Source organism: Urocitellus parryii, chromosome 9 (genome assembly GCF_045843805.1).
Source record: "Urocitellus parryii isolate mUroPar1 chromosome 9, mUroPar1.hap1, whole genome shotgun sequence".
NCBI classification, from domain to species: domain Eukaryota; kingdom Metazoa; phylum Chordata; class Mammalia; order Rodentia; family Sciuridae; genus Urocitellus; species Urocitellus parryii.
Window position 1 is genome coordinate 67,735,864 of NC_135539.1, and position 26,924 is coordinate 67,762,787.

The 26,924-nt window shown below is 33.1% G+C and overlaps 2 protein-coding genes across 14 annotated transcripts in view; one reads left to right on the forward strand and one right to left on the reverse strand.

Moving 5' to 3' along the window:
- Positions 1-4,170, forward strand: part of Pdss1 (decaprenyl diphosphate synthase subunit 1) — a 34,596-nt gene extending 30,426 nt beyond the window's left edge. Inside the window, exons 10-11 of the mRNA XM_026408592.2 lie at positions 550-630; positions 4,025-4,170. Of these exons, the coding sequence (XP_026264377.2) occupies positions 550-630; positions 4,025-4,165 (222 nt within the window). The 3' untranslated portion in view covers positions 4,166-4,170. The remainder of the gene's footprint in view (positions 1-549; positions 631-4,024) is intronic.
- Positions 4,171-6,210: 2,040 nt separating this feature from the next.
- Positions 6,211-26,924, reverse strand: part of Abi1 (abl interactor 1) — a 107,608-nt gene continuing 86,894 nt past the window's right edge. For 2 of the 13 annotated variants that reach the window (XM_026408580.2, XM_026408578.2), the window contains 6 exons: positions 23,267-23,367; positions 22,141-22,221; positions 17,489-17,665; positions 14,412-14,498; positions 10,496-10,681; positions 6,211-6,386 (listed from right to left, as the gene is read on the reverse strand). In XM_026408580.2, the coding sequence (XP_026264365.1) occupies positions 6,211-6,386; positions 10,496-10,681; positions 14,412-14,498; positions 17,489-17,665; positions 22,141-22,221; positions 23,267-23,367 (808 nt within the window). The remainder of the gene's footprint in view (positions 6,387-10,495; positions 10,682-14,411; positions 14,499-17,488; positions 17,666-22,140; positions 22,222-23,266; positions 23,368-26,924) is intronic. The other 11 variants (XM_026408587.2, XM_026408583.2, XM_026408586.2 and 8 more) reach the window with 7 other exon arrangements.

Genomic DNA, 26,924 nt, shown 5'->3' on the forward strand with positions numbered 1-26,924 from the left:
GCTTAGGGCAGAGCTCGATACCCTCTGCTCAGAAACCTCAGCAGCTTTCATTTCCACTTAGTTGAGTACTAGAATGCCTAATTCCTACTCTCATCCTAGGCCAGTGCTTCTCAAAATGTCAGCATGGACCAGCAGCATTAGTTAGCATCATCTGGAAATTTGTCTGAAACGCATGTTCAGGCTCTACACTACTGAATTGGAAACTGAGGAAGAGCCACAACAGGCAGTACAGGTGATTCTGCTGCAGTCTGAAGTTTCAGAATCATCAGAGAAGTCAATGAGATTATTTTAGAGATGTACTTTGTTGCTTCTACCTCTCACTCAGCAGTAGACTAATGACCAATGGCTCTTCTTCTCATGTGCACCTACATAGCTCCTGGGCATGGACATGGCCCCCTTGTTCAGCTTCTTTAATGCTACAACTTACTGCTCCCCTACATCACAGAATTTGATCACCTTTGTTTTTTATTATTTCCTGTTGTTACAAACGAGTGTTAGAACACTTGATTCTTCAAGAACAATAAATACATTTTCTTTCTTTATGGTTAGTTCCCAGAAATGAATGCAATGATAATGAGACGGTTCAGTTTGCCAGGAGATGTGGACAGAGCTCGACAGTACGTATTACAGGTAAGATTATTTTTACAAGAAAAAAGGCAGCAGCATATACAATGTGGCACAGCCCTGCACCAAACAAATCATGTAACACTAATGAAAAGTTACATTTCAGATACAAGACCAAGTTTAAGTTTTGATTTAATAGAAACTGGGAAGAAAACACTTGTTGTTCATTATTTTCATCTTTCTTCTATAATACTACTCGAATATTTTAATTGGTCACAAGTTCAGCGTGCACATTAAGTTTTTACAAGTTACCCAAGTAATTCTACTGTGCAGTCATGGTTGAACCCTGATGGTTGAAAACTACTCTTCCCCACACCTGTCACACTGCTATGCTCCAAGGTATCCAGACTGGCCTCCAACCTAGTCCAAACCCTCATCCCTACAGCTAGACTACAGTAGTCCACTCACAAGTGGCCCATGCTATCTAGTTGTTGGGTAACTAAAGAAATACTCATTTAAAAAAATTTTTATCGGGCTGAGGCTGTGGCTCAGCGGTAGCACACTTGCCTAGCATGTGTGAGGGACTGGATTCAATTCTCAGCACCATGTAAAATAAATAAAGGACTATCAACAACTAAAAAAAAAAAAAATTTTTTTTTTAAATTTTAAAAATAAATTTTAATCAACACAGGCAAACTTTAGACTTATGTTTTCTTTTAAAGTAAGAAACATTTAACTGTGTTCAGGGGCTAGAGGCTTGTTTCAAATATACTGCCATGTATCTTCGGCATTATTCTGTAGAAACCAGATCTTTTTGCATATTTTCAATTTGGGTGACTGTCTTTTGAGAATGAGCTTTGCACATTCAATCATTTGGAGGCCGCAGATCTAGTAAACAAGGTAGAGTAAGCATAACAATTACTAAAAAAAAAGTGGTCTGAAGTTCAAATTACTCTCTCTCAGATTCTTAAATGTTCAAAAGCAGAAAACCCTTCCAAAAAGGATATATTTCTCTTTAACTAATGCATAATAATGTTATGTTCTACAATTTGCAAAGAGGGTGGTTTGGCAGTTATTTAAAAACTCAGTATAAGAGGGAGCTATAGCTGATAAAGAAACCTGAGAGAGGTTCTGGCTTCAGAAATAATTATAGTCACCCCTCTATGTCCCTGGGATACTAGATACAAGACACCCTGCCCCAACCTCAGATATGCAAAAGCCCCTTATTTAAAAAAAGAAAAAAAGGCAGCTTTCACATATAACTTATACATTCTTTCATATACTTACTTAAATCATCTCTAGATGTAAATGATATGTGTATTGTTTTTATACTAAAGCACCTTACTTTTGCTGAGGCTGGCTTTGAACTCACAATCCTCCTGCCTCAACCTCCCAAGCTGCTGGGGTTACATGCGTGTACCACCATGCCCCACTTGCTGTGCCTTTTTATACAGAAGCCTGCCTACTTTTTCTTCCTGAAGCATTCCTAGCCAGAAATGCACTTAGACAAAACTCCACAGGAATGTTCTCTAAGCAAATTGCCCAAAGGCCTCAATTATAGTTCCCTCTACACTCAGAGAGCTTTTAGACCCATTCCTTCGTTAAATATGAATAGACAACTCAGAATTACTGAGGAGTTGATTGAATCTTGCTAAGCCAGAAAGACCAAGATGAATAGAAATAAAGACTCAGGAAAAATATAAATAGGATGACCCAAAAAGTACTTCATTTATAAAACAAAAAAAAGCAAAACATGTTTTAAAAATGAGTTAGAACAAGCTCTAAGAAATTTAAAATGATTTTGGAAAACTCCAAAGAACGGGTGCAAAGTAATACTAAGGAAATCTAATAGTTACAGGAAAAATAAGAAAGAAAATTAGTATGATTATCTAGCAAACATTTCAGAAAGAGAATCAAATAACAAAGAAGTGTTCTACAAAAGGAAAAGATACCAAAACTGGCTTAGTCAACAGAAAAAATAGTGGATGATGCAAGGCAATGGAACAAGGCCTTTCAAGTGATGAAGAAACATTTCACACCTACCTAGACTCAGTTAATTCATCTGTTAAATCTTTTTTTTTTTTTTTAAGAGAGAGTGAGAGGAGAGAGAGAGAGAATTTTTTTTTTTTAATATTTATTTTTTAGTTCTCGGCGGACACAACATCTTTGTTGGTATGTGGTGCTGAGGATCGAACCCGGGCCGCAGGCATGCTAGGCGAGCGCGCTACCGCTTGAGCCACATCCCCAGCCCCATCTGTTAAATCTTAAGGCAAACTAAAGTTATCACACATAAGGATGCAAAAGTTGACTTCCCATTCACTCTTTTCTGGGTAGGTCATTTGCATCTGGCAAGGCTTCTGTACAAAAAGGCACAGCAAACTGAAATGTGTCATATTTTGAGCAACTGGTAGAGAAAATCAGGCCTTTCAATCATGATGTTAGGAATACTTAAGTGGAAAAGGGATCGTTAACTAAGAAGATGGAAATAAAATTAGTCATGACTTAATTTCACAGTAAACATTTTTGCATCATAGAAATAGTATTTTAATTGTGTCCGCTTTTAGAAAGCACCAACAGTAAAAAGACTACAGAATAGAATGTAAACCTCTGTCTGAAGTGCAGTGATGTAGTTAAGAGAAGACAGGAACACTGGTATCCTCAAAGGTAACCAACAGAAGTAAACACAGCAATATAATGACCAAATTAAGAGACATTGTATGTGTGGGCCAAATGTCTGTCTTTGTTAACAGAAAGGCAACAAAATTGGTAACCAAGAAATGAGAATACTGACAGATTGATGTCTCACTCTGGAGGGTACCTGAATTCTCACTTGAATATATATTCCTTGCTTCATCCCAAAGGCATCTCTCGGTATTGCCTCCATTCTCCTCATTTTTTAAAAAAATTATTTCTTACTGGGGATTTAACCACTGAGCCACATCCCTTGCTATTTATTATGTTTTCTTTAGAGACAAGGTCTCACCGGGTTGGCGAGATTTGCTAAATTGCTAAGGCTGGCTTTAAAGTTGCAATCCTCCTGCCTCAGCCCCCTAAAGCTACTGGGATTACAGGCTTTGTGCCACCATGCCCATCTCTCCTTAGATTTTTTTTTCATTTAAAATTTTGTGTGTAGGTATCATATAGGTAAGATGTTTAAAAAACCTCTAATAATTAAGTAAAAAAATAGGAAGAAATAAATGGCTACTTGATATTAATGAGCCAGATACTTTGCTAATAGACTAAAAATGTGCTCCAGTCTGAGAAAAGAAGAAGTAAGTAGGGGAAGCTAGAATTATGAGTTGGAAAGAAAACATATGAGAAATGTAATGTGGTTATTAACTATGACTGATCCTTGGTTCATTTGACCTCAAAAGTATGTTTTAATTCATCATAGCAGAAACCTAAGACCTGATCCAGTCAATGACATCTGTTCTCCTTTTGTTTTGTTCTGTATCTGTAGAGTGATGGTGTGCAACAAACAACCTACCTCGCCCAGCGATACTGCCACGAAGCAATAAGAGAGATCAGTAAACTTCGACCATCCCCAGAAAGAGATGCCCTCATTCAACTTTCAGAAATTGTACTTACAAGAGATAAATGACAACTCTTTCTGTTCTATCTGGCAGCTATTTTACCAGACTGTGCCTAAAGAATTTTGTGGAATACACTTTGTTTGCTTCATATGCAAATAACCAAAAATCATTTTAAAAAATAATTCTGATCTTATTGATGGGTATTTTTTTTTATTGGCAAAGTTTTCCAGAAATCTTTTTAAATGTAATTAATTTAACTGCCTGAATCTGTCATAGAGTCCTTTAAATTCTGAGGTATCTTGATGACTATTTGTGGTATTGTTTACACTGTTAATATCCACATGTGAAGCCATTACACAAATAAATAATCAATGTTAAAATTCAAACGGTTTGTCCTGTTTCACCATAGGAGTAGAGGTCAAAAAATTGTGAAGTCAGGTCTGAAATCCACATTATTTATATTTTAACAGTATCCAAAATTTCATATAGGAGAATGGTTTATTATAAAAGATTGTACATAAAATTTAGACAACAGGTTATATACAAATTAAGAGAACATTCCACTTGAAAAAAGAAAAGTAGAAGGTAGCTAGTTGGTCGTTGATGATACTTTGAAATTAACAAAGGCAAAATGCATATGAAACAGTCACATTGAATTGGTAGTAATAATGGTCTTTAATTTTCAGAAATAAAATGTTTTGCACTAGTCTCACCATTCACTATGCTGATAAGTCTGTAACGCCCAGTACATAACTGTAATTTGAACTTCAAATAAATCCTCAATACACAGAAACCCACACTGAGTGCTCTACTTTAATATTCTAAGCAATACAGAATTATACACAAGATAAGAAAACATCCCTCTAACTTTCCCTTAAATTAAGAGGAGACGCACAAAGTGCATGTGTTGCATTTCAATACAAATCTGTTGGTTAAGTATATCTCTGTTCACTGATTAATACATGACCCATCTTCTTTCCCAATTATTTTAAAATCTTATGTTTCTTTCTAGTGCCAGGTAATGGATTAAATAGTACCTATTCACAAATTAATCGCATACACTTTTACAATATGTAAAAGATATTTATAATTTCCTTTCATTGAACCAGTGTACTAGAATAGTCCACTGTAAAACTGAAGGACTAATATGGCAATCTTTAAGACTTTTACCTATAGAAGGATGTGCACACTTTGACACATTTTCTTAGATTCAAAAGTTACTTTAAAAAAGTAATTCAGTAGATTGACTTGTAAATAATTACCTCAGATTTTAAATCTGCAAACATCCGTCACATTACCATTGGGACAGACTGAGATAAGGCTAAAAATTTTTTTCCAAGTTAATATGTTGAGAAAATAGAACCATAATTCTGCAATAAATTGGTTTTGTATTTTTTTTTAAAGCAAACCAGTGAAGGAAAGGACAAAAACCTTTGGTTCACTTATGTATTTATGAATGGAAAAAAAATTTATAATGCAAATTCACTCATTAAAAAACTTAGGTACAAATTACAACATTACAGATAACCCCTTTTGTTTTGTTTCACATATAGACCTTAGAGACCCACCTAGAATGAGTATACTAGGTAGGTAAGTATTACACAAATTGGAAGCATCTTGGAATTTTTAAGTACATTTCAATACATAAATTTTATGCATGCTTTACACTTTTTAAAAATGAGAATCTAAACAAAAAGTATGACCAGCACCAGCATTTAAGTTTTCTGATTTTAATATTAGTTTGACATAGTATTATTAGTAACCATGCTGCACTGAAACATGTAATGGTACAATCTGAATCATCATTTGTTAAATATACCCCAATTCCCCAGAATATTTAAGCTGGTCATAAAATTAACAATGTGTAAGTAAGTACATAAGCATAATCAATTATAGGCAGCCTCTTGTATAAACTGTTGTTTAGCAATACAAAAACTGCCTCAAAGATTTATGCTTACAGGTAGACATTCAAATATACCAATAAAACAGCATGTCCTGAAAATATGGGCACATTTTTAAAACATTAAGACAATTCTGTTAACCATAAGAGTCCCACAGTATGACTGAATAATAAGAACCTACTTTAAAAGAAAAAAAAAGGAAAAAGAAATAATTAATCAGCATAGTGCATGATTGATTCAACATAGTTCCCAGGGAAGAGACCAGTCACTCGATTGCAGACTCCTTCATACCAGCCATCATCATTCTTCTTTATAACATAAATGATTGCACCCTCCATAAATGACAGCTCATCATCCTTGTCTTTTGTATAATCATATATTGCAACAACTATGGAGAAAACAGATGCAATACTACATAAGTATACTGCACCCAACATTTAGCTTGAATTTTGATGCCAATTAAGTCTATAATGTAGCAAACAAACTATTTTTATGAAGATTTTAAATTGTGATATGTATCATTATAGATAGGTCAATGGTTAGTTACCCAAGTGCCTATATCAATGACTTCATCTTGAAGCTAAACTGCCGATCTGATTAGATTAAAGAAGACAACAGGTTCTACCATCTCTATTACTCAGGAGGCTGAGCAGAAGGATCAAAAAAGTTCGAGGTCGCCTCAGCAATTTGGTAAGACTGTCTCAAAAACTAAAAAAAAAAAAAAAAAAGCTGGGTCCATGGTGCACACCTGTAATCACAGCCACTCAGGAGGCTGAGGCAGGAAGATCACAAGTTCAAAGCCAGGCTCAGCAGAAGCAGAGCGCTAAGCAACTCAAGGAGACCCTGTCTCTAAAAACTAAATTTAAAATAAAGGGGGGGGGGCTTAGAATGTGGTTCAGTGGTCGAGTGCCCCAGAGTTCAATCCCTTGTACACCACATAAATAAATAAATAAATAAAAGAATGGGAATGTAGATCAAGTGGTAAAGCACCTCTGCATTAAGGCCCAGTGCTGGAGCCCCGCCCCCCCCAAAAAGGAAGAAAAATCTCTGAATTTTAGGATTAAGTATTTTAATTCACCCATTCAAGTATCTATCAAGTGCCTACACCACATGCAAAGATCCATTTTCAAAATAATTACTGGATAAAGCTGCAAAGCCACTCAGTAAACCAGGTAACAAACCAAGTTTTCTAAATTTAAAAATACTACATTATTATTGTCATTTATTGTTATTGAGAGGTTAAATCTCATCCTAGGATCCACAGTAAGTTACGGGAGTATACCTATACATTTTTATTAATTGGAGCATTCTAATAATGCATTATACCTACACTTACCTTAAAGGTAAGAAGGACTATTTTATTTTTCTTTTTTTCTTGGTACCAGGGATTGAACCCTGTGCTAAACCAGTAAGTCACATCCCCAGCCCTTTTTTAAAATATTTTATTTTGAGACAGGGTCTCACTTAGTTGCTGAGGCTGGCTTTGAACTTGTGATCTACTGGCCTCAGCCACCAGAGACACTGGGATTACAGGCATGCACTAGAAGGACTATTAAGGTGGCAAATGTAGTTTTTGAAAAAATAAATAAATAAATAAAACTTGTTTTTAAAAAATCTTACAATTTTGTGGTATCCGAAATTCAGTTTAAAACATTCTCTTCCACTCCCAACTATTCAAGTTCAAAAAAAATTTATTTTTGCAAACAGTGTTATACAAATGAATAGCAAACAAAAAATATTAGTTTTCCATACTACTGGTTTATGAATTTAAATATTACCTTCAGTCTACCTTTATTCTAAAATTATACATAATCTTCTAACATGAATAATATCTGATATGTATTTTTTTCATTGACTTACCTCATTTTTATTTGCTGTCATTTTTTTTCTTAAAGTAAGCATTTTTTATAAAGATACTTAAAATACTCTGGAATTCATTTTCCCCTAAGAAAGACTGCATCTCCCTATAATTATTCTGAATTAGTAACTTTTATGGAAGAGATCTGAAGTACTGTTCCATAGCCATCATTTGCTATGTTAAAACAGGCATTTTTAATTTTGCAAAACATTGTATTAAGTAGACTCAATAAGTTCATTTCTCTCCTTTTAATTCTGTAACAGAATCACAGCATTGTGATTTTGAGTTTAATGGCATACAAGTTTCAAAAATATACAAAATAAATAGTATTAATTATCTTAGAATTATTTTTGGCTACATAACAACCTAACAGGACCAAGTAATTGTTAGAGACAAACCATAAGAAAATGGAATAAAAATCAATTTAATAATTAATACAATTATTTATTGTTTGAAATTAATAATATTCCTTTCTTTAGATCTAGATCCAAAGTGGCTTAGATTCTGAGTATTATAGATCATGTTTACCCTGATAATGACAAAGGCCTGAACAAAAATTTTACTTCACTGTGTTCTTAGATCCACTGAGGCAAAAAGATGATAAAGGTACTAAACCAAATTATATTTCTGTTTCCTAGGTTGCCCTTTTTAAATAAAACCTAGTGCCACCCAGCCCTCCTCCCCAGTGCATACTCCCTCATATAATTTCTTATCCTGCTAAAATATTTAACCATTAACAATTTGATTAGCCAGGTACAGTGGCCCAGGAGGCTGAGGCAGGAGGATTTTAAGTTCAAAGCCAGCATCAACAACCTAGCAAGGCCCTAAGCAACTCTGTAGGACCCTGTATCTAAATAAAATATTAAAAAAAGGGCTGAAGATGTGGCTCAGTGGTTAAATGCCCCTACAATCCCTGATGCCAAAAAAACAAAAAAACAATTTGATGTCCATTCTGCTCTAGAATCTAATCCATATTAAAGGCCAAATTCTTCTCTCCATATGTACTATAGGGTTCGTTGGAACTCAAAGGTCTATTAGTCTAACATACACAATATATACATGTACATTGGTACATTTAATGTATAAAGGTATATGGGTACATTTTAGGCTGAAGTTAATAAGAATAGGGTTTTTGGAAAAGTTATGAAATTAACTGTTTTTCAAAATTTCAGGATTCCTTCATTTTTGTAATTACAAAGATAACATGATGGGTTTAAGTATAACCCTACTAAATCTCAACTTTTGATTTAGACCAGGGGTCCACAAACATTTGCCCATGGACAAATTCAAGCTACTGCTCTCCCCCCCGCCCCCCCAAAAATAAAGTTTTATCACAACAAAGGCAGATCGACTCACATATTATCTATGCCTGCTTTTGTGCTGCCAAAAGGCTGAGTTTTAAGAATAGCATATTAAAATATTTACTATTTGGCCTTGCTTTAAGGAAAAAAAAAGTAACCCCTGGCTTAAGACTCATTATTTCAATGTGTGAAGAAATTCTTTAATCCTGCTCTAATATCAAATATATTAATCAATATATTATCCCAAATTTGTCAGTTTATGTAAATATAACAGTCCCATATACATAAAGTTAAATTTACTTACCAAAGTAAGAAAATATGACTAAAAACATCATCCAAACCTAAAGTTTAAAAACCTATCTCTATTTGAAGGTAATGGATCTCCAAATACGAAGAACATTGAAGACTTCCTTAAAATATGTAAACTATTTATTGTTTAAATATATTAAAAAAAAATATTTTGCTTTTGCCATAGGTTTTAAACACTGGCAAGCAAGAATGTCACTGGTCTCAGAGCTACCTAAAGTTATTTGCTTTAAATCAGTTAATAAAGTAAATGGAAGGCAATATTTTTCAAAGACAACCAAAATTGATCAACTAAATTATAAGCATTTTAAAAACTCTAAAAAAACAAACTCTAGAAACCTGACTTTTTTCTTTCCCATCCACATTTCTTTAATAAATAATCACAATGAATATCAGGCACAGTAGGTTAATCTGGACTTTAGAAGTTCATGAAAACAATCCTAGTGATTTATCTTCTACACGAAATCACATAAAGGAATCTTAAGTTAGGCTTTTTCTCATGATAGTGCCAATAAATTTTTAAATATTCAGATGTGAAATCTATTTAAATTAAGAGCTTGTAAAACTTCTTAAATTTTTACCAATTATATATGATTTTAGTTAGTCAATTAGCTCCTTTTTGTGCCTTATTTGTTTTATCTATAAAATGTAGACAGGCTAGTTCATCTGCAAATGAAAGCATGTTTTTTGTAACTTTTTATTTATTTTTTTAATGTGGTGCTAAGAATCGAACCCAGTGCCTCACTCGTGCTAGGCAAGTGCTCTACCACTGAGCCACAACCCCAACCCCTTGAAAGCATATTTTAATTTAAAATATGAAGAATGAACCCTCATTTTATTTTGGGAAATAACACAAAGTAAAGGCAGTAAGGTTTAAGTAAATCATCTTGGTGAGTAATGAAGTTCAAATTGAGAAACACTGGACAAGGTGGTACCAAAAAAAAAAAAAAAAATTCTAAAATTAAAAAAGTTCTAAAATTCTGTAATTAGGTTATTGTCCTGTGCACCAATTCCATATTGATAGTACCATACCTTTCTCAATATAATTCTTGGGGGCCCAGGCAGGATCCCCATCTGCATATGGATCATTATACTGAACTACTGCAGCTTCTTCATCTTCATAGTCCACTGGAGGAGGTGGGGGCGGGGGTGGAGAGTCATCAAACATGGGAATGTCATCTGGTGGAGGTGGTGGAGGTGGAGTTGGACTATCAGCAACTAAAAAGATTCAGATAATTAATTTGAAGAAAGTATTCTAAATGAAATTTATAAATTAACAATTAAAGAAAGCTTATTCATTCATATATAGCATGCACTATAGTAACATGCAATGATTAGAAATAAAAGCTTGGTATGTTAAGTTTATGCTACTCTTAAGAATAATTTTGCAATATTAAAATGAGCTATAAGGTATCAAAAAGTACTGCAAATTAATGAATGCAAGAGGTTGTTAGATCACAATGTCACTTTTTATAAAGATTATAGGATAAAGAAGTTTCCTTATTCCAAGGCTTAGGTCAACACCAATGTTGCTCTAAAATTAAGCTTATTCCTCTGTCATTTAGATTATAATAAAATGCTGATAACATTATAACAGTGGCTTAATAATAACTTTTGATCATGCTCATTCGTGCCCCTGATTTGGATTTTCAATAGCATCAGTGCCCTAGAAGTTAAATCTCAAGTGGGCATATTTTTATTTATTTGCATATTTTACTTCCTTCAAGGGGGAGAAACGCAAAAGTTGGTAGTTTCAGGTCTGCTGTGTTTCTAGGTTTTCCACTATTTAAATTTTAATATAAAAAGCTAAATTAAAAATAATTCAACAAGTAGATAATCACATTCTTTTAAAAAAATGTTTATACTCATTATCAATTTCTAATGTAGAAAGGAAGCTAACATTTTCCATTATTGCTAATAAAACATAAGCATGAGATGAGGGAAAGATCAGATCCTAAAGATCCAATTTTCTAAGAATACAACCACAATTAAGACTTAAACATAAAGTGTTGAGGGAAAATGTAATAAAAGAAAACAAGGAACTAATATCAAACAAAACAATAAAAATGACTCATACCTCAAATTCTATATGGCCTTGGTGGGTGGGTGGGTGGGTGGGTGTGTGTGTGTGTGTGTGTGTGTGTGTGTGTGTGTGTGTGTGTGCGCGCGCGCTTTCCACTTCACTACAGTGAAGAGGAAGTGGAAAGTGTCAAATTAGAACTGTATTCACTGAACCAATGAGATACCAAGTAACAAATGCTTCCAATATTAAGGAATTCAAACCTGGAACACAACTAATGCTTAAATTTCTGACCCACAAATTTCCATAAGAGTTCAAAAGAAAAATTAAAATATTTTTATGAACTCTAATACAGGTTTTAAAGTTTACCTGATTTGTAATAAATGTGATGAAAGTATAACCAAAAGGTCCATATCTGAAACATTTGCAGATAATAGTTCTACTTGCATCATCACTTCAACTGTGATTTCTATTTTATCCTCTTAGAGGATGAAAAGGGCTTTAAAAAAATAACTCGTGGGTGGTGATACTTACTCTAATAGCTATCAAAAGGGTCTACAATTCATTTTTCCACCACATGAATAGATCCATTTTCTTTGCCCATTCCTCCTCCATAAAGCTTTCTAATATTGAGAAGAGGAAAATAGGTATGAACCCATCCTGACATCAGATAGCCATAGTTCATATCCTTAATTTGGCTTAATGTGCAAATTACATATGCCTGCCTAACTCTCTTAATAGCCACCTCTCTTGATTCATACGCAACTTACTAACATAATGTTTTTACTCAAAAGTCGAACTGTTCTAAATATATATTGACTTATCTTCAAATTATGGCAGAAGTCTGGTGGACTTAATTCTCTGAATTATGCTAAATTTGCACCATGCTTTATACTAAATATGCAAAAAGGCTTTCTGATGTTAATCATAAAGAGATATAAACATAATGCTGACTTAGAAGCTCATGTCTTAAACCAATACTTATCGCTACGTGCATTCATTATCACCCACTTTTGAGTCCCAAAGAAACCAGGTATTTAAGAAAACAAGAAATCTATATTTCGTAAAACATCTCAAGTGCTGATACACAGTTTATTCTTACATTTTTAAACTTGCTTTTATAGAAAAAAGATACCAAATGAAATTTGGGAATCTATAACACAAGAATAACTCACTGAGTCAAGTTCATGTCTGGTAAAAAAGAACTAAAAAAGTAGTACTAATGGCCTCTTAAGCAGATCATGCATGCTTAATATAACGTACATTAATGCTAAATTTCTATTTTTAAAAATTACTAAAGAGTGAGTCTATGATCTCTGGACCCAAAAAACTGATATTCACTATGGCTATTTACCACCTATTAATTCTTAGCAATATGGCAGCTCAAAAAGATGAACTGGTTTAGTTTGTAAATTCCTGCAGGCTGTTTTTAAACTGCTGTAGCATTAAAGACCAGTAGTTTACCATTCACTTACTTTTAAAAGTTGTCAAACTTTTAAGAGTTTTCAACAGAATAATAAAGACAGTTTACACACACTCAGAAATTTTAACATTTTAGGCTATAATATTTTATAATAAACCCAGTAGATTATATATTTCTTGAAGGAAGGGACTTTGTCTTAAACGATTTGTATTCTTCCCAGAGCCTATGGAACACTGAATAAACAAATATTTCACTGGTGGAGGGGAGAAAATAGGGAAGGAAAATAGACTGAGCAAATGTTGAAATGGAATTTGCCACAATATATTCTCCTGAACGATGGGCTAGTCATTTGTTTAAACCATTCTGAAACACATTTTCATAGTGACAGTCCCAAAAGAAGTAAATTAGAAGTAGATCAATTTCCATCTTATTTTCAACAGCTTTTTGGCATAATGTAATTCAATAGTAGTGGTTATTTTTCATTTTCCCATAGAACATTCACTGTGATCGTGTAGTTAGGATTATATATCTTCTACAAATTCAAAAATAATCAGGCAGTAATATAAACTAGTGTGTCCTGATTGAAGCCATATATTAAAAACAACAAAAATCATTAAACCTGATCTTCATTCAGCGATGACCTAAAAAATTGGCAGATTTACATATTCAGAAATAATCCTCATGGGCCCACATGTAGTCCAAATGGAAAGCAGGCTCTATAATCATTATCACTCACCTTTAAATGAATAGCAGGAATATAATTTACTTTTTCCTGAAGATTCATTTTTAACAATGAACTTTATATATATATATATGTTTAAAATCATTCTATGTACAAAGATGTTAGGCCAAACTTTCTGTAAAATATTTTTGTAATTAGACCAGGTGTGGTGGCACACCTGTATTCCAGAAGCCTGAAAGGGTGAGGTAGGAAGACCTCAAGTTCAAAGCCAGCTTCAGTAACTTAGTAAAGTGGCCCTAAGCAAATCAGTGAGACCCTACCTCAAAATAATTTAAAAGGGCTGGGGATATGGCTCAGTTGGTAAGTGCCCTTTGGTTCAATCCCTAGCACCAAAAAAAAAAAAAAAAAAAGTAATTAAAAAGGAAAATAATTTGTCCCAATTTCATAATAGATGTAATCTCACAGTACATCATGATAAATCTGTTAGAATACAAAATGTTTTCTAATTTCAATAACTACTAGAAGTTTCTGTACAATTTGTATTTTTGTGTAATTACTCTTTCCTTAAGAATAGGCAAAGATTAGATCTCGTGTTTTAGATCATATAAAAACTTAAGTAAATTGCAGTTTTGAAACTTATATGGGTCAGTAATCATGCACAAGAGAAGAAACTGAAGACCGTGCTCTTCAGTTTCGATCATATCTGCACCTATTTTCAAGATAAGATTAGCTTCTCAATAAAAGGAAAATGATGACTCATCAGCCATGCATGCTATAAGAGACAGCCTCTATTCTTTGATAGCTCAGTTTTTTCCAAACTTACTGTTTTCCTGCACCCTGGCCACGAAGCCTGTGAGAGGTATCTGTGGAGTCAATTGAGGCATAGGGGGAGGAGGTGGAGCAATAGAAACTGGTAGCAACAACACAGTATGGGGGAAATAAAACAGATAAAGGAAAGAAAAGGAAACAAACAAAAAGCAGAAGTCAGTTACAAGGACCACAAACATAAGTATGCAAAGAACAGTTTGCAAATGAAACAAAACAAAACAAAAGCAAAACAAAAACCTGCAGAACCTTCTTCAAGTTCATGTCCCAAAAATAAACCTAAAGAAGCCATGTTGTGCTTAGCCAATTGGTTAAATGTACAAAAGAACAAACATACCTAATTCAGTTCTAATGTTATAGAGTTTGGGGAAATTTTTAATTTACCATTACATTCACTTTAATGCAATGAAGTTTTCAAAGTCTAAGGAGAGACTTCTAAAATAGATAATGATTACCTACAAAAGTTTCCAGAATATTGCTTTTCCTATACCTATAAAACAGGTCTATTTAACATTAAGATAATGTTGTAAATTAGAAGTCAAATAAATAAAATGAATGTATTCTGTAATAGCTGTTGACTGCATAGATAAATATATTAATTTAGATTTTCTTTAAAGATAGTTTTTACTATACATCTAAATATACACACAGGTCTCCAGGAAAAACTCTCGTTTGGAAAACAAGGTTATTTTTTTTTAGTTGGCAATTTTATTTTTTAAAGATATCATTACTAAATTTACTAAGGAATTAGTCTTCCATATACCATATTGATTCAGAGTTTCAGGAAACAAGGTATCTCAAAAGGGTAACCTTTTTATCAATGTTCTGAAGAAGGAAACCTCATCTCCAGTAAGTTAAAATGTACAACTATTTATATTAAATAAATTTTTCACAAATCATTGGCTAGCTTGAAACATACTCAAACTTCTTTCAGAGAAAGGACATAATTTATGGGAAATTGATACCAACTGCTCATGTGGACAGCAAATGTATGAAAAACTCTAATAACATAAGTTAGGAAAAAACATTCAAATTTTTACTATTTTGTCTCATTTTAATAAGAAAGTAACTTCCAAAGATGATTCAGAAAAATTCAATAAGACTAGATGGCAAAATTCAATTTATTGGTGGTTACCAATAAATGACAATAAATTGACAAGAAGAACAATTTATTGGTTTCTCAAGATAATTTCATTAAAAGGTTGTTTCAATTAATCTAATAATATAAATTTTGTTGGTAAGTATAAAAATTTGAAAGAGGTTCAGGGTTCAAAGAAGCAACAACTTAACAAAGCAATATATTTACAGTAATATTCATTGTATAGCCCAAAATAACATTCAATTCACTAAGAAAGTGGTCCTCTTTCATTCTGATACTCTGTATATAAAAGGCTGTTAAATAAATAAAAGGTTAGAGGTTTTAAATTAAAAAAATAAATAAAAAAGCTTCCACAAGCCTGAATGATTTTTAGAAACAACCCTTAGTGTCTAGCCATGCTGGTTAGTATGTAAAGGAAAAAGAAAAGCTATGCTGTGAAGATACTTGTCATTAGCACCACATTTAGACAAAAAGAAAAATATGCACATCAAAACACTAAAAACATTTACATACTACTAAAACACCAACAGTAACTCATAGGATAACCAGACAAAACATGATATATTTAAAATTTCAGGTCAAATTTGCTTGCTAATATTCAAAAGAAGACAATTACTAATGAAAGTGTCTTATTCGAAAATAATTTTCAAATATTACTAAAATAAAACTATACAAACATGTTATAAGGTAAAATACCTATTTGCAGAGTAACTTAAATGTCTAGGAGGGAAAAAGGAAAATGATAAAGATGGGATCTAAAAAGGCAGAACATGAAAATTAAAGTTCATGAAACAAGTGAATTATGAATTTGTGGAATATTCAGACACTATCTTTTCATAACAAAAGAAAACGAGGGAAACTGTGAGGTAAAATTCTGATTGGTAGTTCAATATTTGGGGCAGCTTGAATGAAAATTTTAGTCTGGAAAAAGACTATATAAGTTTGAAATTATCTTAGAATTTCAACATTTCTGCCAAAGTTCTTTTCAATTTCTAGGAGTTTATGTTACATAATAATTAATCTTAATCTCTAAAATTTAAACAAAAAAATGAGTAAAAAAATTTTTCCTAGCTCCACTTTAAAATACATATTTAGGACATGCATTATAAATAAAAAGTACTTAAACCATGCTTCTATGGAAATATGGAGCATTCAACACTTTTTAAGTAAAATAATATAGTATGCTGGTCTAGAAGGTAGCTACAAAATCTACAGTCTATGCTTCGTAACCACAACTTTGAGCCAATAACAAACACTGGGCAACCAGCTCATCTGAGACTTTGCTTTGCATTTTTGCTATTTTTCCTTTTTGAATTAAGCATCTAAATATGGAAAGTGAAATGAATGACTACCCTAAGCTATTCAAACTTTCTAACATCATATCCTAAAAACCATTTCCTAATCTTATCAGCTTTAAATATTGTCTGTGATTAGTATTAAGATGTGCAATTCAAAGGCAAACAAAAGGCAATCAAAAGAAAACCCTTCCTTCCCACAGTTAGAATTATTCAAAGATGGAGTAGTTAAGAAGAAATCACAAATGTTTTATAACTTCAGTATAAGTTAATGGCCTTAAAAGTGATAGCCAGCAATTTAATTTTATTCTTTTAAAGGAAAATTTCTCACAATGTGTCTTTAATTTTACTATTCTGAACTACTGCAAGCATGCCAATAAAAATTAATTCATTTATTTCAATGATATTTTTGTTCTCCAGTTCTATTTACACTGTAGTGATAAAAACAGAATATTGAAGCACTCAATTTTAGTACAGACTCGATACTTAAGTCTGAATTTTGGAGGAGAAAGTGATAAGTAATTACTCTTAAAATGGTAGGATTCAAGGACTAAAGCAAAAGTAAACATGAAATAGCATGGTTTCTCAATTGTTGTCTATCACTGGCAAAGCATAAGTTGCAAATAATTTCCTTCAAAAGGAGCTCCACTGTTGCTGAATGCCTGCAAAGCACAAGCTTACTTGAATTTTGAGAATAAAGTGGACCTCCATTAACATGAGGCTGAGCAGAAAATTGAGCAGTCACAGAGGGAGTCCGTCTGTATCCACCAGAAGATGTCGAAGAAGTGGTAGAGTTGTGTCGAGAAATCTGCCTGGTCATTGTGCCATACTGGGAACCAGGAGCTGAGCCCGGGGCTGCTGAAAAGCATTAGTCAAAGGCAACCAACAAAGAAACTTGAGCATTATGATCACCTCAGATGTCAGAACAAAGAGGGGGGGAATTCTCAATAAGAAATACTTATTTCTTTGTAAAGCTCAAAGCACAAAATAAAGGGAAAAGTAAAGATAAAAATCAAATAACTACTCTGAAGTTAAGAACAAGTAAAGACAGTTCCTGTGTAGAAAGCTACAAAAGTAAAAAATGCAACATTCTAAACCTTTCAAATAAGGTGCATTTTAGAATACAGTTGGCTCTCTGTATGTATGAGTTCCATATCTCTGGATCCAATCAACCTCGGATGGAAGATATTCAGAAAAAAAAAATGCATCCATAATGACCATGTACGAACATTTTTTCTTGCCATTATTCCCTAGACAATACAGTGTAAGTATTCATAGCACTAACACTGCATTAGATCTAATAAGTAATCTAGAGATGATTTAAAGTATACTAAGAATGTGTGAAAGTTATATGCAAATACAATGCGATCTTATATAAGGAACTTGGGCATTGAGGATTCTGGTATCTTTGGGAGATCCTGAACCCATGGAAATAAAGGCCAACTTGATATAACTTTTATATACAAACTGTCTCTCCATAAAATTAATAGCAAAAGGGCTGGGGATGTGGCTCAAGCGGTAGCGCACTCGCCTGGCATGCGTGCGGCCCGGGTTCGATCCTCAGCACCACATACCAACAAAGATGTTGTGTCCACCGAGAACTAAAAAATAAATATTAAAAAATTCTCTCTCTCTCTCTCTCCTCTCTCACTCTCTCTTTAAAAAAAATTAATAGCAAAAGATACTATGAGGTAGAAAGCATCATCTTTAGATGTGAATGTATTCATATCTGATTTACAAATTTCTTCCTTTTCATTGCCAAAATTTTCAAAATTTTGATTAATAATATATAAGAATCTATCTGGTCAGGTCTAAGTTAAATGATAAAATTTAAACTGCTAAGCATAACTTCTACATTTACTACTATTTTCATTTGAATTATTATTGTTCTAGCAGATAATATTACCAATACATACTCTCATTTTTGAGAGAAGCACAATTTTTAGTTTTAAAACACATATAAAATCAGATTTGTATGCCAAGCACAGTACTATACACCTGTAATCCCAGCAGCTCCAGAGGCTGAGACAGAAGGATTACAAGTTCAAGGTCAGCCTCAGCAAGTTATTGAAACCCTAAGTTAACTTAGTGAGACCCTGTCTCTAAATAAAAAATTAAAGAATTAAATTTTTTATGTAGCTCAGCGGTAGAGTACTCGCCTAGCAAATAGGAGGCCCTGGGATTGATCCACAGCGCCACATAAAAAATAAAATAAAGGTATGTGTCCAATTACAACTAAAAAATAATTGTTTTCTAAAAAATTAAAGAAAGGGCTAAGGATGTGGATCTGTGGCAAAGCACCCTTGGGGTTCAATCCCCAGTATTCAGGGGAGGAAAAAACAAATCAGATTTTTTATGGAAGATTAACATACTTATCACAGCCTTTCCATATTTAGGAGACTTTTCCCTCTGTGCAATGCCCAAAGCAAACCTGTAATTTTAACTACACTTTTCAAAGTCAACTTCAGGAAAAATATTATCCTCTTTGCCCTACCCAAATGCTCAATGAACCATGACAGAGTAATTAAAAAGTATCTTAGATTATCTTGATTCAGTACTCTAATTTAATCTCTTTTAGAGATCCTACAAAGTAGTAGAAATACACAGGAGAGGTTGTTTATTTCATAAGAGCTGATATTTTTGCAACTCTCAAGCCATAGGTGGTCATTAATTATCTGAATCATCCACGGATGCATTTTCTAAATAGAAACACATTTTTAAAATAATAATCTATTTAGGAAGCCTTTGTGAATGAGTAATATTGAACAGACAGGTGGTTCTATTACTAAAGTAAACTTTTAGTAATTTCTACATAAATCTCTGTAAAATGATTTCTATGTTCGACTTGTATAAAAAAATATAAAATATCTAATCTATTTTTCTTGGTGAGTCAAAACTGAAAAACAATTATTGAGCAGTTTCAACTGTCTATTTTAGAATTTATTTAATATTTTACTGTGAAATAAATCATTATGTCAAAGGGTATGACTGATATATATATATACATATTTATGTTACATATTAATTGTATATAAAGAGTACATATGTGTATAGACGAATTTTTTTTAAAAAAATAAGACAAACACCTGGCTAAAGAAATAGAATATTAACAAAATCACTAAAGCTTTCCGTGTGCCCCTCTCCTGGATTCCCAACCCCACAAGGCATGTGTTAAACATTCCCTTTTTTTTCTATGCAGTTTCATATATGTATATATAATCTTAAGCAATAAACATAAAAGAGTTTTTACAAATTTATAATTTTTTTGCAATGGAATGAATCTATACATATAACTGAAGTACTCTTTCCTCTGAATACTATTTTTCATCCATGTAGGTAAGCATACCAATGTGTCTGTCATTCATTTCTGTTACTCTATTCGTATGTGAATACACTATTTATTGATTCTGTTATTAAACATTTGGTTGCCATAATAAAATAAAGGTATGTATCCATACAACTTATGCCATTACTATTACCATTACTACAAAAATTCCTAAATATGATTCCTGAATTTCCCTAGGACAACTGTTCTCAAACTTCAACAATAATCAGAATTTCACTTTAAGAGCTTGTTATACAGATTGCTGGATCCCACCTTCAGAGTTTTTGACTAAATATGAAATGGAATGAGATCTAAGAACTTACATTTCTAACTAGTTTCTGGATATAGATAATTGGTGTCTAACTCTGCTCAAAGACAGTGGTTTTCGATTTCTGGTCTTAGGGTTGCCCTAAAAAACTAGAAAACCTCAAAAAGCTTTTGTGGATATGGGTTATAAGTATAGATAATTACTATATTAGAAATTTTTCTGATAAATTTTTGAAACACATGAACAGCCTAAGCAATTTAGCAAGACCCTACTTCAAAATCAAATGTAAAAAGAGCTGGGGAGGGGGCTCAGTGATAAAGCACCCCTGGGTTCAATCTTTAGTACTCAAAAAAAAAAAAAAAATAGGACAGAAAATGAATCTAAAATATTGTTTAATTTGTTATTCCATAATGACGAATTTAATAAATAATTATAATATGACTAACTTATTTTATTTTATTCTATCATGTAGCAATGACTTTATTATACTTTATGTAGCCCCTGGAAAAGTCCACTGTATACTTCCAATAGAATGTTAATGAAAAAGACAAACAATGAATATGGTAATAACCTCAAAAACTCTTAAGAAAGGATCATGGCAACTCTCAGGGGTCACTTAACCATATTTTGGGAAATAATGCTCCAGTGTAAATATCTAGAAATGAAATTGATAAATCTAGGGTAGCAACATGTCCAACTTGACCAGGTTTAACAAAAAATTATTTTATAAAGTAAGTATATATCAACTAAAATACCCACCAGCAATGTACATTTCAACTATGACACATCCTTACCAACATTAATACCAGTGGACTTGTACATTTTTTACCTATCCAGTGGTTATAATACAGTGTCTCAATTTGGTTTTATTTTCCCTGATTAATAATTAGGTTGAAGGTATTTTATTTTTACACAGAATTCCTGTCAACAATTTCTTTTATCAAGCTCTTTTCTTATTGCCTACTTTCTTCCTTTTTCCTTTTATATATGTGCAAATGTTTTGAAAAGATGTTGCCACACAGCTATATTTTACCTAAACTGAAACTTACATCTCATTATTTGAAATACTTCATTATCCATTTCTACCCAGATTACTACTAAAGTGTATTTCTATGCTGAACAGTTTTTATACTGAGTATATGTGTGCAACTACTTATATGTTCAATCTAATCCCTCCCCAACTTGGAACAATTAAATGCATTTTATTGAGAAGATCATTTCATGGCATTCTTAGCTATCATATAAACAAGGTTATATCAGAGTTTTTCAAACTGTAGTCCACAGAAAATCATCAGAGCATCCCACATCAAAACATTTTCCTTTCAATTTTCTTCCTCCCGTCACTACCTTCACCCCAATCCTTTGGTATATATACCAAACCAATCTTCACTCTTGGGGAGAGGGAATTCTATTGTGGACTTTTAGAAATTTCTTTTTAACAATCGTTGTTATAATTCTACAAAAATCTATAAATGACAAATAAAAACCAAATTAAATTGGTTATAAACAACACGTAGAAATGTCTAATATTAGAAAAAGGTTACTATATATTTGTTTACTATGTAAGTTCAGAGGCTTTTTCCTGAAGAAATTAGTGTAAATTAGATTTCATACTTTAGCCTTTGTATTAACAACTATAATCTATTAACTATAATAGCTACCAGTCTATTAGCTAAAAAGGAGTTTATTATGAAATTTTACAAAGTAAGTTCAATGGCTCCAGTGGTTATGCAATCTCACCTATCACAGTGCTCACTGGGAGAACTGGTGGCAGAGGTGGTGCTGGTGGAACTCCAGAAGGAGGAGGGACAGAAATGTTTTCTAATAAAATAGTTTATAATTCAGGTCAGAGTGCAAGAAAAGAGAACTAAACATTCTATAGCAGAAAAACACAATGTATTGGAAAGAAAAAAGAGACACTTATACATAAGTTTGCTCAAATAAGTCTTTTACTATGTAAAAAGGCCACTGAATTTATAACTGTATTAACTGTAAAACATGCCTGTTAAAAGTACCTGTTGCTCCTTCAAAAGTATATTTGAGAAGCTAAGATTTTTTTCCCCAAAATATTTCTCATTATCATATTTACTTTTAAAATGTACACTTTAACACTATCAAAAGTCTCCATTTCATTTTCTAAATTTCAGGAGGCTGATTTAATGTTTCCCAAGGATATCTTAAATTTGTGTATTTTCTAAAAAGGAAAAGAACTTTTCCTATTTTAACCTCACTTTATATTCACTGCATTTCACAGAAATATATAGTGAAAGTTATAATAGAACAAGCATCAGAGTTAAAATACACAAGGCAACATAAAATCTCTTGGAAACAAGTGACCTTTATATACTGATCCTTTGGCTGAAATATCATACAATATTGATTTGCTCTTGAAATAATATCATTCTTGATTACTGACAAAGACAAGATAAAGCAAAATGGTCAAAAAGTTACTTAATGAAGCTATTTAATACATAAGAAATAGCTGGTAAAATCCTAATGACTTTGTGGAAATGAATCTAAAAGCCAGGTGTGGTGGCGCACGCCTGTAATCCCAGAATCTCAGGAAGCTGAAGTAGGAGAACCACAAGTCAGAGGCAAGCATCAGCAATTTAGCAAGACCCTACTTCAAAATCAAAAGTAAAAAGGGCTGGGGAGGGGGCTCAATGGTAAAGCACCCCTGGGTTCAATCCCTAGTACTCAAAAAGAAAAAAAAAAAATAGGACAAGAAAATGAATCTAAAATATTGTTAAATTTGTTATTCCATAATCATGAATGCAAGAAATAATTCTAACATTACTAATTTATTTTAACCTTTCATAATAAAATTCAGAAATATTACCACATATTAAAGTAATAAATGACATACCTGGTCCAATAGTGGGTGGTGAAGGTGTAGGCACAGCAATGGGAATGCCAATACTACTGCTTCCACTATTTTCTCGACTTCCACTTCCTCCACTACTTCCACTGCAAACAAGAAAAAAAAGCCTGAAAGCAGCAATTCTACAGATTAAAAATAAGAATCCCCCACTCCCCTGCCAAAACCCAACAACAACAAAGGTTAACCAACAGTGGCTGTGCATGCCTGCAGTACCAGCTACTCAGAAGGCCAAAGCAGGAGTATCACCTTGAGAACAGGAATTCAAATCCAGCATGGGCAACACAGTGAGAGACATTTAAAAAAAAAAAAAAGTAATTATCAACCCACTAAAAGCTTCTTTTATGATTGTGTGTGTAAACTTTAAAACTGTTTATTATAAAACATCACTCTTACACTTGAAGTGAGTGGCTCTTGTGTTTCACTCTAGTTCTCAACATCTGAAACCAATGCAGTAACACACTACCTGGAACCTTCTCTGTTGAGAAAGGTATGGTCAATAAAAATCTCACAGTACAGGGAGTTGACAAGTGTATTTAAAACATGCAGTTAGCAATGTGGAAAAGAACCACACTATCATGGAATTCATAGTGAAGCATAAAGAAACATATTTTTCAAACAGTGTAATATAGGGTTAGGAATGTGGCTTGGTGGTAGGGCATTTTCCTAACATGCATGAGGCCTTGGATTCAGATCCCTAGCACTGGGGAAGGAAAAAATAATAATAATTATGGACACTAACAAAGAGAATGTATAAGATACTAGCAAACAAAATAAGAGTAATTAATCATGGTCTGAAATTTATATTAAAAACTCTATTCACCTCCTAAAGAATTAATTGCTTCTATAGCAGGAAAAGTCTAAAAGAATATCTAATTTTTGTGTTCACTTTTTTTTTTTTTTTTTTTTGGTACCAGGGATTGAAACCAGGGGATTGACCACTGAGCCACTTCTCCAGCCTTTTTTCTTTTTTATTTTGAAACAGGGTCTCGCCAAGTTGCTGAGGCTGGCTTTGAACTCGCAATCTTCCTGCCTCGGCCTCTCAAGCCACTGGGATTATAAGTGTATACCACTGCGCTGTGTTTACTTTTTAAACAACTATCTTCTTCCCTACTAGTCTAGACTCAAAAAGATGGTATTAGAGAAATAATTGGTAACTTGACCTTAATTTTTAAAAAAATCTGATAAAATAGAAATTTTATTAGAAAGTAAGCATAATATCAACAGAAAAAAATAGTAAAGTTCAGCATAAATATTCTGGAATAACTGTTGTTGGTAAACTCTAATCAATCCCCTTGTATTCTACTTACTAAGGATATACTGTCCTTTTAGCTGTGAGACATACATGTGTGAAAACATGTTTATATACACATGTAGCCTTTGGCTCTGGATTTTATTTGCTTAATTTTGAGACACATTCCCACTAGATTGCCTAGAATAGCCCTGAATTCCTTGTGTTAAGCAACCCTCCTACCTTACCTTCCCAAGTACTTGGCGCAAGCCACAATACCCAGTTCATGTTGTATTTAAAAACGAACATTTGCACAATAAGCCCACAAGCCCAAAAGAGCAAAGATTTGCAGTGCTTGGATAAGATTTTTATTTTCTTCTCCAATATGATAAATCTATCTTTACATTATTACATTTTAATGGGGAGGGGAGCCACTGAGCCAGGAGAAGTGGTCCACACCTACAATACCAGTGATCAAGGAGCTGAGGTCACAAATTCAAGGCAAGCCTCAGAAACTTTGCCCCTCAGCAATTTAAACCCTGTCTCAAAATAAAAAAATAAAATAAAGAAGATTGGAGATGCAATCAGTGGTAAAGTGCTCCTTAGTTCTACCCCATTACCAAAAGAAAAAAAAATACCATTGATATAATAAAACAGCTTAAATGTGAGGACCTTCCAAAACTCCCCCAAGACAGATGATCAATACTAAGCTTTGTACCATCACTGCATCACAGGCATAAATATATTTTTGCATTTATTATGATCTACAATTGCTGTCTTAAATACCTTTTTTATAAATATGGGTTGGTAAGTTATGGATTAGGCTAAAACTGGCCCACTTCCATTTATTTATTTATCTATTTATCTATTTATTTATTTTGTACCAGGGATTGAACTTGGGGCTACCCGACCACTGAGCCACATCCCCAGCCCTATTTTGTATTTTATTTAGAGACAGGGTCTCACTAAGTTGCTTATTAGCACCTTGCTATTGCCAAGGCTGGCTTTGAACCTGCGATTCTCCTATCTCAGTCTGCTGAGCTGCTGCGATTACAGGCCTGGGCAACCGCGCCCAACCCACTTCCTGATTTTTGCCTGGTAGATAAAAACATTTTTTACATTTTAAAAAGGAGTTTGGAAAAAAATCAATTCAAATTTCAATGACATAAATAAAGCCTTACTGGAACACAGCGATGCTCATTTATATACTCGTTTATGGCTACTTTTGCACTACAATGACAAAACTGAGTAACTGCAATAGAGATCATGGGGCCCTCAAATAGTAAAATACTAGCAATCTGGCTATTAATAGAAAAAGTATGTTGACCCCTGTTCTAACAGAATGAGCGCCTGAAAAACAAGAACAAAAACACCCTATCACTTATTGGTATATGCTTAGTATCTAATAAAGTAATTCTTAGTATTCCCTTGTTGAATACAATTAAACTATTACTATTTCCACTAGAAGGGAAAACCATACTTTGATCAAGTAACTCAATAACAAACACAAAAAGAGAATAATTTTGGTCCTCACTGAATTTGACCTGGCATGGTATATGCAGTATCATCACAATAATGCATTTACCATAAGAGCAACAGCAACAATTAGCAATTATCTAGCATTTATCAATTTCATGTGCCCTACTTTGTTGAATCCTCACAAATAATTTTGGTAGTAAGTTAGCTCTAATTCACCAACCTAAAAGTCAAGGCAAAGAGAGGTTCCTTGCCCAAGTTACTGAGAGGTAAAATTGAAGAAATAGTTCAATTTGAATTAATCAATCAAGTTGGCTACTTAATACATACCTTACAGAACATATATTACACTCCCTAAGTTTTTAAAACACCCAATGGGGTATTTGATTTCTACATTTTTTTAATACTACATATAATAACATACTCTTAAAAACATCAACTCTCTTAGAAATTCTTTTTCAGAAATAAGTGAAATCATCTTTCTTCAACTTCTTTAAAATTTAAATCATGCTATGTAACTTCTGTGGTATTTAAGCTTTTGTTGCCATGTGGGATTTTGGGGGAGGTGAAATATGGGGGTATGCTGAACCCAAGGCTTCAAGAAATGCTAAGCATGCACTCTACCACTGAACTACGCCCCCAGCCCTACATCGTGCTTTTTAAAAAACTTTTATCTGTTCTTTTTAGTTATATATGACAGAAGAATGTATTTTGACATACATATATGGAGCATAACTTACTCTAATTAGGATCTAATTACTGTGGTTGTACACAATGAGTGTCACTGGCCGAATATTCATATGTGAACATAGGAAAGTTATGTCCGATTCACTCACTTTCCTATTTCTATCCCCCTCCCTTCTTTTCATTCCCTTTTGTCTAAACCAATGAACTTCTATTCTTCCATCCTCTGCCCCACCCAGTTATTATGCATTAGCA